Consider the following 14108-nt stretch of genomic DNA (forward strand, 5'->3'; position numbering starts at 1 on the left):
GAGGTAAACACAGGCACACAGGCTAATGTGCAGCACGCAGGTACGTAGGTGGTAAACACTAGGTATGCCATGTACCGTACCTTACCTACCTAGCCTAATCGCAACCTGGAAGGTCCCGTTCCTTCAGGTCATTTGAGATGCCTTGCTGCCTTGCGCCGATAGCACAGTGGCAGGCAAAAAAACAGTGCAGGACCCACTAGACAGAGGCGGGTCTCCGTTCTGCCGACCAGCACCGCCCAAAAAAAAAAGTTCCCCTCGGTCTCCCACCGAGGGTTGCTGCTCTGGACCATCCGCCCCGGTTGTATTGCATTTGCGATCGAGCGAGTGCCTCTTTGAAGCGGAAGCTGTATGGAAAATTTGCTTCGGATACCACACCTTCTGCCGTTCCGACCCAGATTGGTGCCAGGCTATTACCTGACGCCTCAACGGCAACATGAACATCTCTCAACCCGTTTCGTCGTCTGTCGAGACGGTCGAATTCACATTCCTCACCGAGGAAGAAATCAGAGCAATCTCGGTCAAGCGCATTGAGAACGACAGCACATTCGACAACCTTCTGAACCCCGTTCCTGGTGGTCTCTATGATCCTGCTCTTGGATCATGGGGCGATGCTCTGTATGAAATGCCCCGAATATCCCTTGTCCTTGGCTCAATTGACTTACACGTCTCTTCACAGCTGTGCAACCTGTAACTTGAACCAGTCTTCATGCCCGGGCCACGCCGGCCACATCGAGCTCCCCGTGCCGGTATACCATCCTGTATTTCTTGACCAGGTTCTCCGTCTTCTGAGGTCGCAATGCGTCTACTGCAAAGGTTTCCGCATGCGCCATCGCGAAATCAATCGATACTCCTGCAAACTTCGATTGCTGCAATATGGCCTCTTGCACGAGGCTCACTTGGTTGATGCTATTGGAGAAGAGCTTAAGGGCCTTGCACTCCCGGGTGTGCCCACGGATTACGAGAGCGAGGCAGAAGAAGAGGGCACCTCCACGGTCGACAACATTATTGGGGCCCGAGAGGCATACGTTCGCCAATCTCTCAAATCACACAGGCTCAATCTGGGCGAGGTCAGGAAGGGCAAGCACGAAGGTGCTATCGAAATGAGGAGAGAGCTCATCAAGGACTTCCTGACACAAATCACCAAGTCCAAACGATGCGACAACTGTGGCGGTATATCGCCTACCTACCGAAAGGACCGCTTTGTCAAGATATTCGAAAAGGCCCTTAGCGAGAAGGATATGGGTCAAATGGCACAGAAAAACCTACACCTCAAGGACTCCATGGCGACAGCAGCTCACCAGCGCAAGTCGAAGCGCGGCAACACCGACACCGACGAAGGTGTTGCCGACGTTGATACAAACTCATCGAGCGAGGAAAACGACGTTGACATGCGTGATGCTCATGACGACGACCTCGAGAAGGAGGAGGCAGAGTCTAGAGTTCATGCCGTCCGTCAAACCCCCGGTCAGCAGCGATACCTTAGTGCAATGGAAGTTCGCGCACGTCTGAGGGAGTTATTCGACAAGGAACAAGACATTATGTCCCTCGTCTACAACTCGAAGCCAGTGACCAAGAAGGCAGCTAAAGTGTCTGCCGACATGTTCTTCATCCGAACCATCCTTGTTCCCCCCAACAAGTTCCGACCCGAAGCTCGAACTGGCGATTCTCAGATTTCTGAGGCCCAGCAGAATTCCCTCTACAAGATGATCATGCGAAACTGCGGTAGCATTGCGAGAATACACCAAAGCGTGGGTGGCACAGACCAGTACGGGAGAGCAAGAGACATCAACGATTTGCACCAAGTATGGACGGAATTGCAAGAGTCTATCAACTCTCTGATCGACAAGAGCAAAAACCCCGTCCAAGGCGCAGCTGCGAAAAGGAACGAAGATGGCATCAAGCAGAAGCTGGAGAAAAAAGAGGGCCTTTTCCGAAAGAACATGATGGGAAAGCGAGTCAACTTCGCTGCCCGCAGCGTCATTTCCCCCGACCCTAATATCGAGACCAACGAGATTGGTGTGCCTCCCGTCTTTGCACGCAAACTTACATACCCCGAGCCCGTCACGAGCCACAACTTCAAAGATCTGCAGCAAGCCGTTATAAATGGTGTCGACAAGTGGCCCGGCGCGGCTGCTATTGAGTACGAGAACGGACAAATCGTCAACCTTCGATCCAAGTCTGCAGATGACCGCCAGTCTCTTGCCAACCAGCTCCTCACGCCGACCAACGCCCAGTTGAGTGGCATGAAAGGCAAGAAGGTTTACCGACATTTGACGAACGGCGATGTTGTTTTGATGAACCGTCAGCCGACACTTCACAAGCCGTCAATCATGGGTCACCGAGTTCGCGTGTTGCCAGGAGAGAAAACAATCCGAATGCACTACGCCAATTGTAATACGTACAATGCTGATTTCGACGGCGACGAGATGAACATGCACTTCCCCCAGAACGAGGTTGCCAGAGCTGAGGCTCTTCAGATCGCCGACACAGACCATCAATATCTGTCTGGCACGGCAGGCAAGCCTCTCCGTGGTTTGATTCAGGACCATCTTTCGGTCTCTGTTGCTCTTTGCAACAAGGATACCTTCTTCGACCGAGACTCATACCAGCAGCTCATCTACTCCGCCCTCCGTCCAGAGAGTGGTCATATCCTTGGCGAGAGAATTGAGCTCCTTCCTCCGGCAGTCATCAAGCCAAGACCTAGATGGACAGGAAAGCAGGTCATCAGCACGATCTTGAAGAACATCAAGCCACCAAATGGAGAAGGGCTCTGGATGTCTGGAAAGTGTCAAGTCAAGGGCGAGCAATGGGGCAAAGGTCATCTGGAAGAGGGCTCAGTTTTGTTCCAGGACGGACAGTTCCTCACTGGTATTCTTGACAAAGCCCACCTGGGTCCTAGTTCAGGCGGTCTGGTCCATTCCATTCATGAAGTCTATGGGCCTGCTGTTGCGGGCAAGTTGCTCAGTGCCATGGGCCGCCTCCTCACTCGCTACCTTAACATGAGGGCCTTTACTTGCGGCATGGACGATTTGCGGCTCACATCGGAAGGTGAGCAGGCTCGAAAGGAGGCATTGAAGGCAGCGAAGGACGTCGGACTCCAAGTTGCAGCCAAATACGTTTCACTGGAGGACAAGGCACCAACGAGCACAGACCGGGAACTGCTCACTCGCCTGGAGGAGGTCATGCGCGACGACACTAAGCAAGAAGGTCTCGATCTGCTTATGAACCAGAGCGGTGGCGTCGTTTCGAGCGCGGTTACAGCAGCTTGCCTTCCCGTCGGTCTGGTGAAGCAGTTCCCCAAAAACCAGATGCAGTCTATGACAACCTCTGGTGCCAAGGGTAGTCAGGTCAACGCTAACCTCATTTCATGCAACTTGGGACAACAAGTTCTTGAGGGCAGAAGAGTCCCTTTGATGGTTAGCGGAAAGTCTCTACCCTGTTTCAAGCCATTCGAGACGAATGTTCGTGCAGGAGGCTACATTGTTCAGCGATTCTTGACTGGTATCCGACCGCAAGAATACTACTTCCATCATATGGCTGGTCGCGAAGGTCTTATCGATACAGCTGTCAAGACGTCTCGCTCTGGTTACCTGCAAAGATGCATTATCAAGGGTATGGAGGGACTTACAGTGACATATGACTCGACGGTGCGAGATGCCGACGGCACCCTCGTACAATTCCTCTATGGCGAGGACGGTCTCGACCCGACTAAGCAGAAGTACCTGACCGACTTCAGCTTCATCCTCCGCAATGTTGGTTCCGAGTCGGCCCAGCTTAATTTTAGTAATGGCTTCAGGGAACAATTTGCCGGCACCAAGGACGAGATTCTCAAGCATATGAAGAGTGCTATCAAGCACGCAAAGCTTGATAGTCCCGGGGCCAAGGATCCCATTATTTCCCTGGTCAACCCTGCGAGAGTAGCATTTGCGACATCCGAATCCTTCTACGAGAAAATGACAAAGTATATCAAAGACAACAAGGATGGTCTCATCCGCGACAAGTCAAGTGGCCCGTCTGGCCTGGTGGATGCACCCGCTGTCAGCAAAAAGTCGGCAGAGCTTGTTTTCGCCGCCAAGTACATGCGATCACTCGTTGAGGCTGGTGAGGGTGTCGGCATTGTTGCTGGCCAGAGTGTGGGAGAGCCTTCGACACAGATGACCCTCAACACATTCCATTTGGCAGGTCATTCCGCAAAGAACGTTACGCTCGGTATTCCACGTCTCCGTGAGATCCTCATGACGGCAAGTCGATCTATCTCAACGCCGGCCATGACACTACTTCTCCATCCTGAGTTGTCCGCAGCCGAGGGAGAGGTGTTTGCAAAGTCAATTAGCGTTTTGCCTCTTGCCCATGTGCTTGACACGGTAACCGTCAACGAGCGCATTGGAAAGGGCATCAATGCTTCATTGGCCAAGCTGTACGACGTAAGGCTCAACTTCTTCCCTGCTGTGGAGTACACCAAAGCCTACGCCATCGATCCCTCTGATGTCATGGATACTATCGAGAAGCGATTCCTGGATCACCTCTTGAGGATGATGGCCAAGGAAATCAAGAAGCGCAGCAGCGATTCCACCTCGGCTACGCCTGAAGTTGGTGTCAAGTCTGGTGTAGTAGAGATGGTTAGTGGCAACAGTGAGGCGAGACCTACCAACAACGACGATGATGACGACGAGGAGGATGGCGACGGTGACGCCACGAGTGCCAAGAACAGGGCAAATCGGGACGAGGCTGTATCATATGGTCCGAATGATGATGAGGACGACGCGATTCAGCGACAGATGGAACGGGAAAATACCGAGGAAGAAGATGAAGGGTTCGAGGGTAGCCCACTGCCGTCAGCCGACCAGGACGGCTCAGAGGACGAAGATGACGGGGACAAAGACATGGATAGTGAGGATGGTGGCTGGAGAGCCGAGCGAGTGAAGCAACTCTATGCTCCCGTCACCAAGTTCAACTACGACAGCGCAGGAGAGTGGTGCGAGTTCACTCTTGAGTTCACGGCAGATACCCCCAAGGTATTGATGCTCAACATCGTGCAGGCGGCGGTCAAGAAGTCAGTCGTTCAGCAAATTCCTGGCGTTGGCTCTTGCACCTTCACGGCCGACCACAAGATCACAAACGCCGCTGGCAAGGATGTGACAGTGTCCGCCATCTACACATCGGGTTGCAACCTCGAGGCCATGCAGAAGTACGGTGACTTCATCAACCCGAACCAGATCACAACCAACGACATTGGCGCTGTTCTAGACGTGTACGGAGTGGAGGCATGCCGAAACAACATCGTGTCTGAATTGGCCGGCGTCTTCGGCGGTCACGGTATCAGTGTTGACAACAGACACTTGAACCTCATTGCTGACTACATGACGCGCAATGGTGACTACACGCCGTTCAACCGCAATGGTCTGCGTGGCAATGTTAGTCCCTTCACCAAGATGAGTTTCGAGACGACTCTGGCTTTCCTGAAAGACGCCGTTCTTGATGGCGACTGGGACGATCTCAAAACACCCAGTGGTCGTATCGTCATGGGCCGCCTGGGCAAGATTGGCACGGGTGCCTTTGACGTCTTGACGGCTTTGCCTACGCATCACATGTCGTCCAACATCGAGTGAGCTTGGCCCCCTGTCTGTCTACTGGCATCTGTCTTGCTTTGGGTTCTGGGATTAGGAGTCGCCATGGCAAGTTGTTTATTGACCAATAACTGTACTTTGTATGCGGGATTGATAGAGGTGACATTCGCCTGAAAAGTAATTATGAATTATCAAGATATTTGTTCATAAAAGTTTGTTCAAAAGACGTTTACCGGTACGATTGTACAAATACGGCCACAAGAAGAGGGGGATGGCGCGGAAAGTGAATTGATGATCATTCGCAGTGCCTCCCCCCACCTCCTTTGCGCCTGAGCGTGCAGTCTCGGTAAATTCGAGAAGGTGATAAGGGTATTTTCGTACGTATGCGAAGTAAGGCAAGGTAAGGTCGCCTACGTGCCTCGTAATACTGCAATTGCGGTCTGCACGTTTTAAAAATTCCGCCGTGTCCACGGACCGTTTCAATGTTCTCTAAAACACTGATGCCATGCATAGAATTTAGGCGTGATTTTGAACACGGCCTGATACTCCTGCTGATGGCCAAGACCGCAACTGATTACCCTGCCTCCTTTGTCAGACCGACGACGCACACACAAGTGGCGGCCGTTGTGTTGGCGCATGTGTCGAGCCAGCCCTACCAGGCAGTAGAGCCGAGACATGACGGAACTTAACAGAGACGGGGGTGGGAAACGCTTTCCATGTGAGAAGGGGGCGCGGTGCGGGTAGGTGGCATGAACGGCGGCCAGGCGAACGCGATGCGTCTCACCTACCTGCATCCCATCCCATCCCCTCGACTGAGCGATATTTGGCCTTTGGGTGTGGGTACGGAGTACAGATGTTTGGGTGACAAGCTGCATGCATGGAGATAATACACGCGGGCTCGCAGGGCTGCTGAAGGGAGAGACGAGGATAGGCGCCGAGAGAGACGAGAAAATGCGACGCTATTACCGCGTTTGGGGGCGGTTATTGGAGGGTGCATGATGCGGCCACCCATGACCACGACTACGACTGTAACCCGGAGATCCTTTCAGAGAGTGTTTGAGTACCTAGAGAGGCCAAGGTATAATGTACGAGTACCTTAAAGAAAGGAAGCAGCCGTTGGATGGACTGATTCGAGATTGAGCGTTGTAGAGTTGATTAGGTTGGAGATGTAATCATCGATCAGCGCTCCTTTGTTGGTGAGCCAATTCACCACAGAGTGAACTGGGTGAGCAGGTAGATAGGTGTGTGAGGTGCTGGCCAGCCGGCGGGCGAGACGGGGACGGCTACGGGGACGGATGACCATATTACCTACCTACTTTGCTGGTGATTGGCAAAATGCGACTTCAAGGGTGTTGAGCGATTGTGGAATGCTATCAATTGCGTCAATGATATGTTGGAAAACATGGCCTTGAATCCTTGTGCGGCGTGAAGGATGACAAGAAAGCTCCGTCTAATAGGTTGATGATACCTGCGGATAGGAAGAGAACTGGGGGGGGGGGGGTATCAACTTGGCATCTTCCAATTTGAAGAAGCATCGAATGTCATGATGTGCATAGCTTTGGGTTATTCCTCAAACCAGGCTGAACTAAGGTACCATAATGGTTTAGTACAAAATAACACACGTACGGAGTAGACGAAGACACTTTTGTTCATTTATTGGAAAGCCAAAGACACCAGCAGCCAATGCAACGCTGCACCAACAGCGAGGAGATGACCGCAGAGGACAGCCTGTATCCGTAGGGGACTCAGGGAGAGAGCACACACCACACCTAATACGGACCCCTGCCAGGCCCTTGCCCTTGCCGGGTGCCCTTACCGTTACCAACCACCGTACGCGAATCCCCGCCGTAGCGCGCCCCGCCGAGACCGAGGAGACAAATCAAAAAGGGATTGCTGGACAGTTTCCGGTGTCCAGGGTGCTGTAAGATGTTCGATACAACGTGCCATCGGTCCCGAATGGAATATCGTACAGGACAGTAGTCAGCTGTGAGCCCGAAGCAGGGCAGTGAGTGCAAGACGGGGGAGAGCGCGAGAGTACTGCCCATAGGTGATGTAAGTAAGGTAAGCTAGGCAGATGGGTGCAAATGTGCGGATACGTAGTTGAGTGTCACCTGTGTCTTATATTATGTAAGCCGAAGGGGAAAGAGGGAAATAATAGTTGACTACCAATTCGTGAGGCGACACGAGGTTGAACTAGTTCACTGATCCTGGTGTGTTATCCGTCAAGTCTTTACAATTGAATAGCTAACAGAATCCGAAGTCAGTCGCCAATGTAGACGTCTGTACGGAGTAGTAGGATCTCATTGCACAATGAAAGTGACCAGGAAGTTTGGAGTGGAAATGCAGTGAAGTGATGCCGGTGGAATCCGTATAGGGCAAGGTAGCAGTGTATCTGTATCCGTATCCGTAGGAGCTCTTCTGCGCAGTAAGGCAGCGAGTGTACCGACCAGGTACCGAGTCTTTTCCAAGTTCCCCAGCAAGTCCAGGCAGCGCTGTCGTTCACTAAGGTAGCGGGCCGTGGGTCTTGTTCCAACTGTCAGCGTGCGATGCAGCGTGCTCCACGCAAAGTCCCGTCTGCCAAGAGCTGCAATGGCCGGATCTGGTCAGGTCACTATACCGCACTGCAGTACGGAGCGATACGTCCTCCTGGCAGACGCGGAGGAAAGGTACTTCTTGCCATGTACTCTCCAAGAGACGGGGTGAAGTGAGCAAGGACCACCCGTCCACGTCCAACACTTGCCCGCCGCCTGTCGCCCGGGGCTGTTGGCTCCAGCTCCCGAACTCCCGGTCCCACCCAACTGCTAGGTACGGCCCTGTGTGGAAAGATGCATGCATGCCTTTCATGCTCCAATCTTCAATCCCGTTTGCCTGCAAGTTCACACCCCTCCCCCTCTTCTGAGTTCCAAGCCATGTGCCATCCAATGTATTTCCATACGATAACATGCTGCCTCTGTCACTCTTTGCTGACAACCAGCTTTCCTCCCTCCCGTCGAGGGTGTCAACCAAGAGGAATCGCACCTCATACGGACAACACCATCGTCCAAGATTCACGTTGCAACTCTTCGTTAACCGCACCACAACTCTCGGCCTGGCGCTTGCATGGCCAATCGCATACTTGCCGTTGGGCCCTATGGCTTATGTGGCTCGTAGCTCATTCTCAGTGGTAATGTGCCTCAGCATCCCAGTTTGCGTTGGTATTAGCCCTACCATGCTCAGGCCCAGCTTCAACACGCTGTAGTTCAAGTCCGTAGCAAGCCTCTTTAGACCCAGAGTTCTGCATGCACTACGTCGAATGTCTTGTTTTGCAGCACAGATGCGATCCTACATCGCCGCCTTGTTGGCCTCAGTTTCTGACTACTCGTGCTGGAAGATGCCGTCAGACGTGGCATCCTCAATCGTGTCGTCCACAATTACTCGCGTCCCGTAAATATCTTGCATGTCCGGCCCATGTCTCCTCACACTCCCCGTCACCACGGAAGCTGACCTTGCCGGGCCTGCCCTGACCTCAGTAGGTTGTCTGTTCAACTTTGTATAGCAAGCCAACAAACAATCCCGAAATTTGGAATTCTGGGTCTTTGCTCCTTATCCTGCCTTATCTTGCCGGTGTACCCTGCTACTTCGAGGTCGACAGCTCGCTCCATGTCTTTAATCTGCGGCCTCAAGCGAGGCCAGGCTGCTACCTCCATGCCACCCACATTATAACTCCCGGCCTCGCAATGTAGAGTCCACGCTATATGCCATGAATTGTATCCGATTGGTCAAGGTACAGTAGTTTTTTTTTTCTCTTTCTTTCTTTCTTTCTTTCTCTTGCAATTGAAGGCCTTGCTCGGCCGTATAGCTGCTACTGCTATTATTTGACTTACCCTTACCATGCCCATCAAGTACATTCCGTCATTAAAGTAATTCCTCATACCGTGCCCGCTCGATGCGCCAACGCCATGATATAGACAGTTACAGCATCTCCACAACAAATGATTTGCCGTGCATGTAAATTAAACCAAATCCCCCAAAGCCAATTCGAGTTGGTGTTACAGTGATCCCTCAAACGTTATGAGAAAGGCTTGAATACCACACAGATCCTTCACGAGAGGACTAAGTCGCCGTCCCGTTATCGTTGCCAACTATCGCCATGTGTTCCATCGCTCGCGCCAGACAAGACGCTTCTACTCCTGCAGGCAGACGATTCGGGATGTAACAGGCTATCACCGGCCCCCATCGGCGCATTGATGGGAGGCAGAGGCCCTGACCCGGGTCCCATGGGATGTATCGGTCCTCCCATGCTACGATTGACTGGCGCTATGCCTCCAAAACCCTCCACACGAAGGTCGCAAGTGCCAACATCGAAGCGTTTGGAACACCCATCATCCATGTGCCTGAAGCCTGGGTTAGTAGTTTGTTTACTGACAGCCGCTATGCATATCCAGCCGTGTCTCCCACAACTTACCTGCGAAGCGTGTCCTTCCGGGCGAACAACCTTCCACAATAGTCGCAACGGTGGTTTTTTTCTTTCATGTGAACGCTTTGGTTGTGTCTCTGAAGGTCTGTCTTCCGGACAAATCTCTTGTTGCAATCGGCTACTGGACATGGAAATGGGTATTCCCGCTTGTCGTCATGTGTATCCAGATGTGCCTTGTAGTTGTAGCTGCGGCTGAAGAGTTTGCCACATCCTGCAACTTGACACTGGTACTGAGCGTCCGCAAAGGACGTCATCTTCCGTGGCGCTCGTTTTGGGCGGTTATGCTTTCCGTCATCTGCCCGCTTCGACTCTCGACTAACAGGAGCTGGCTCCCCCGCAGGAGAGTTTTGGTAGTACTGCTCCACGCCATATTCGACTTTGGGCCAGCTTGGAGATTGGTTATCTGATAGATAGTGCTGGTGAAGATTGCCGTATGTGCTTGATTCTGTCATGTAAGGCGTCTGCATTGAGCGTGGAGAAGCGTAGTGCGAGGCGTCAATTCCAGATCCGTACTCATTGGCGTTCTCCATCTTGATCCTCGGCCCCAACGAACTCGAGGAATGCGCAACTTGTGCGTAGGACAGCGAACTTCTGGATGAGGATGGCCCGGGTGAGCGTCCCGGGGAGTCTGTAAGAGCATGTTGATGGTGGCCTAGCACAGACGAGTGGGGTGGCGGCGGAGGGTATGAGTCGGATCCGTACGAGGCCGACACTTGTGAGTCGTACTCAGCAAACGGGTCGTATCCTCTAGATAGAACATTCGGGATGGAAAAGGATGAGGATGAGGGCGCCATGATGTCGGTGGTAGTCCAATCTACCGGTGGGCGAGGATCCAAAGGTGGCAAGGAAATGTCTGCTTCAGCTGCCTGATCCAAGGAGCAGAGTTGGTCGGCAGCGTATAGAGAACTGATTTTGTACTGTTGAGCCGCCAAGTCTGGAGACGGATATTCAAGCGAGGAACGTTCCGATGGACAATAGGTGTGAGTTGGAGATGCCGGCGACCTGGTAAGAGATGGTGGTGTAAGATCCATAACTGGTTCGGCCGCAGGCTTGCTATTCTTTTATCGTTTCGACGGGCGGTTGGTTGTTGGGCGTAAAAGTTTGGTTTATATACCAACAGGGCGTTGGAGCAAGACGCAATCAGGCCTCGAGGGGGGTGGAGGATGCCCGGTTGGGACTCGGGTAGATTTGTGTGAGTGGAGGAGCGTGTGGATAAGAACCTGATCGGGAGTGCTCTGTTTCTGATTGGCAACCTTGTCTAAGAAGGCTGAGGGACAATAGGTAAGATGGGGAAAGAGGCGGTTATAAAGGAATTTGTTCACAGATGGAGAGAGGGCAAGACAAGGCAGCAAACTCGAAGCTGACAAGGGTTCTGCTGAAGAGAGAGAGAGAGGTGCGTATAAAGTAGTCCGGGTATAGATATGTATGAGATCAGGTGCGTGGGCAAAAGAAGGTAAGGTATCCGTGAGGTGTTGAAGTATCCAGAAGATGGGAATAACCTAGTCGAGAGCTATCAGGGGTGGATGAGGCAAATGGGTCGAGATGACACCCTCGATCATCGCTAGCAGGGCTGAAGGGGGCCGAGAAGAGACAGAGACAGGAAGACAAGGCGGACCAGGCGCTGGGATACTGTAACGTCCGAGGCAGACTCTTGGAAGATGATATACAACTTGTTTCTATCTCGGGATCCTGCTTCTGCCTAGGCTCAGAGTAACATGAAAGACAGAAGTCAAGACTAGGTGCAAAGGTGAAGACGAGGAAAGCTAACAATACATTGGCTGGTCCCGAGCCCCGGATGAGCAAAGAAAAGAGACGCAGAGGGGTTCTCGACCTGACAGCAGCGGCAGCAGGCAGGCCAGAGTGCCTGTGGAGTGGTGTTGGACCGTCCCGCGAAGGATTCGACAGACCTAGTCCAGCCAGAAGTACCATTGGGGGCGGCGCGAGACGTGGAGGGGAGGGCAGAAGAAAAGCAGGGGTGGATGAGGAGGGGAGTCGTCAGGCCAGGAACCCACAGAGAAGGGGGTGAGAGTAAGAGAGGGGGAACGTGACTAGAAGTCCGAACGATGAGAAAGAAATAGATGAGCAGCGAGCTCGCTAGGTAGACGGAGTATGGAGTATTGTTGGATCAGCGGACTTTTTTTATCCTTTGGGTATGGGTGAGACTTGGTTGTAGCCGAAAGGCATCGGTGAATGGGACCGGGTTCGCCGTAGGTGCTAGGGGTCCATTTGCAGACTTGCAGAGAGTATTCGTCGTAATTGAGACTTGCCAATCCAGATGCTGCTTTCCAACAGGTCTCGACTCAGATGACCTGCCTCAAGTGCTCTCTGCCTGCGGCTCCCTGGTCTACGGCCCTGTCATCTGAAGCCTGAAGCTGGCTCATAGCTAAAGTGACTGGAACTCTGGGAAAGTCGAGGGGGGCCCGGAGGAGTATGAGAGAGCTGGAAGCTGAGCAACAAAACAGCATGTGGGCGGTGGGCCAGGTGGTACGATGAATGCCTGCACCAACGTAGGCGAAGCACATTCATCCGTCCATTTCCAGGGTTGTGAATGGTCGGTCCAGCAACTTGGGAATGAGAGAGGGCCTTGCCTAGGGGCTAAACAGGGATACGGCCTTTGAGGCTTGACCGGTCACTGGCACCATCTGCGCCAGGGGTCCGGGGAAAAGATGGCAAGGAAAGGAAAGGGAAGAGGAGAGAGGAGATTCGAAGAGAAGGGTGCAAGTAAAGGGCCTTGAAGAAAGGCACTGATTTCAACGAATAGGATATGCACGGCATACGGATACCCAGTAGTATATCCAGGTCCTTCAACTTGACCTTGTGCGTTGATATGCAGTCAGAGGGTGGGGGCTGGGGAACGTTGGCTGCCCTCGGTGTTGATTTTGTCTGTATGATTCCTCCTTTTCTTCCCATGGTGCTCTTTGCTGGGCTATCTAAATTCTCACGCGAAATGGGCGTCCTGCGTCTTCTTCAGAGACCTACCTTACCTCAGGTCGGGTACAGGATGCGAGTGAGGAGCAAGCCCACTTGGATGTCTTTCACACACGAGACACACGGACACGCCCACAAACAAGCACACAGCCCTCGGGTTGTTGGTCGACCATGGACAACAAAAGCAAGACGATGAGAGAGAGAAAAACTTGTCGCCGTTTGTCGTTGGTTGTTGGAACTGTCTGAACCAACCGTTTAATTAAAGACTCGCCGGGGACATTGACCTAGACCGGATGGAGCCCGTGCGTAAAAGTGGACACTCTAACGATCGATTGAGCCACATCGGCCGTGGTGGAGCCGTCGGGCGAGCTAAGTGAGGTACTTTAGCATCAGGTAACTCACCTTTTCGTTCCTTCCCAGCCATTGTCCTAAGTACCGCCCGGTACATAGCGACTTGGGATACTTGAAGTACTTTGAAGCATTGCTTCGCCTTCCAGCGTTGGAACTTCGACATGCCTACGGAGTGCGGAGTGTGTCAAGGCAAGGTAATAATAAACCAACGGCCAACACTTTAATGCAAATCTGCTCCGGACATTCAATCCCCAATATCCTTTTGCTCTGAGATAACTTAGATCGCGGCATAAAGAAGGAGTTGAGGTGGAATGAAAACCACTATAGGTATTACATGCTCGTGTTTTCGTACTTGAATGAAGGTATCCATCCGTAGACCAGCTGCCATCCGTCTTAGATTCCTTCCCTCAACTTTTTCCAGGTATCGATACATCGCGGTTCGCTGGGGCAGGTCTCGCTCTAGGTAGGTCTGTAGCCGTTGCACCCACCCGTTCTCCACCGTGGCGTTGGCGCCCGCGCCTGCGTTGGGTCTGATATTCAGAAGAATACTATCAAGGGTATCCGCAGTCCGTACCTACCTAGGGCAAGGCCAGGTACAAGCCTCTGGACTCCCCGCCCGTTCCTCGACGCCTTTGCAGGGCGAGCAGCCTAATGGTACCCTATCTGTAAGTTGGAACATCCCAGCCGTCCGCAAGATGAGTACCTTGTTTGGTGTTGGAGGCCAAAAAAACCCCTGGAAGAGAGGGAGAGAGAGGAAAGAGGGGGAAGGGGAGTAAAGCAAGTGTAGGCCAGGTACCGCACAACGA

The 14108-nt window shown here is 52.7% G+C and overlaps 2 protein-coding genes across 2 annotated transcripts; one reads left to right on the forward strand and one right to left on the reverse strand.

The window, feature by feature from the left end:
- Nucleotides 1–433: 433 nt before the first annotated feature.
- On the forward strand, nucleotides 434–5609 carry CCOS01_13923 (RNA polymerase Rpb1; the record flags this gene model as incomplete). The annotated part of the gene is made up of 2 exons (XM_060462067.1): nucleotides 434–615; nucleotides 677–5609. 2 exons carry the CDS (start codon nucleotides 434–436, stop codon nucleotides 5607–5609), a joined length of 5115 nt encoding a protein of 1704 aa, XP_060307163.1.
- Nucleotides 5610–10007: 4398 nt separating this feature from the next.
- Nucleotides 10008–11054, reverse strand: CCOS01_13924 (uncharacterized protein; the record flags this gene model as incomplete). The annotated part of the gene is made up of 1 exon (XM_060462068.1): nucleotides 10008–11054. The coding sequence occupies one exon, from the start codon at nucleotides 11052–11054 to the stop codon at nucleotides 10008–10010; it is 1047 nt and encodes a 348-aa protein (XP_060307164.1).
- Between the last annotated feature and the right edge of the window lie 3054 nt (nucleotides 11055–14108).

The sequence above is a fragment of the Colletotrichum costaricense genome (genome assembly GCF_030867565.1).
Source record: "Colletotrichum costaricense strain IMI 309622 chromosome Unknown Scaffold_19.1, whole genome shotgun sequence".
Lineage (NCBI taxonomy): Eukaryota > Fungi > Ascomycota > Sordariomycetes > Glomerellales > Glomerellaceae > Colletotrichum > Colletotrichum costaricense.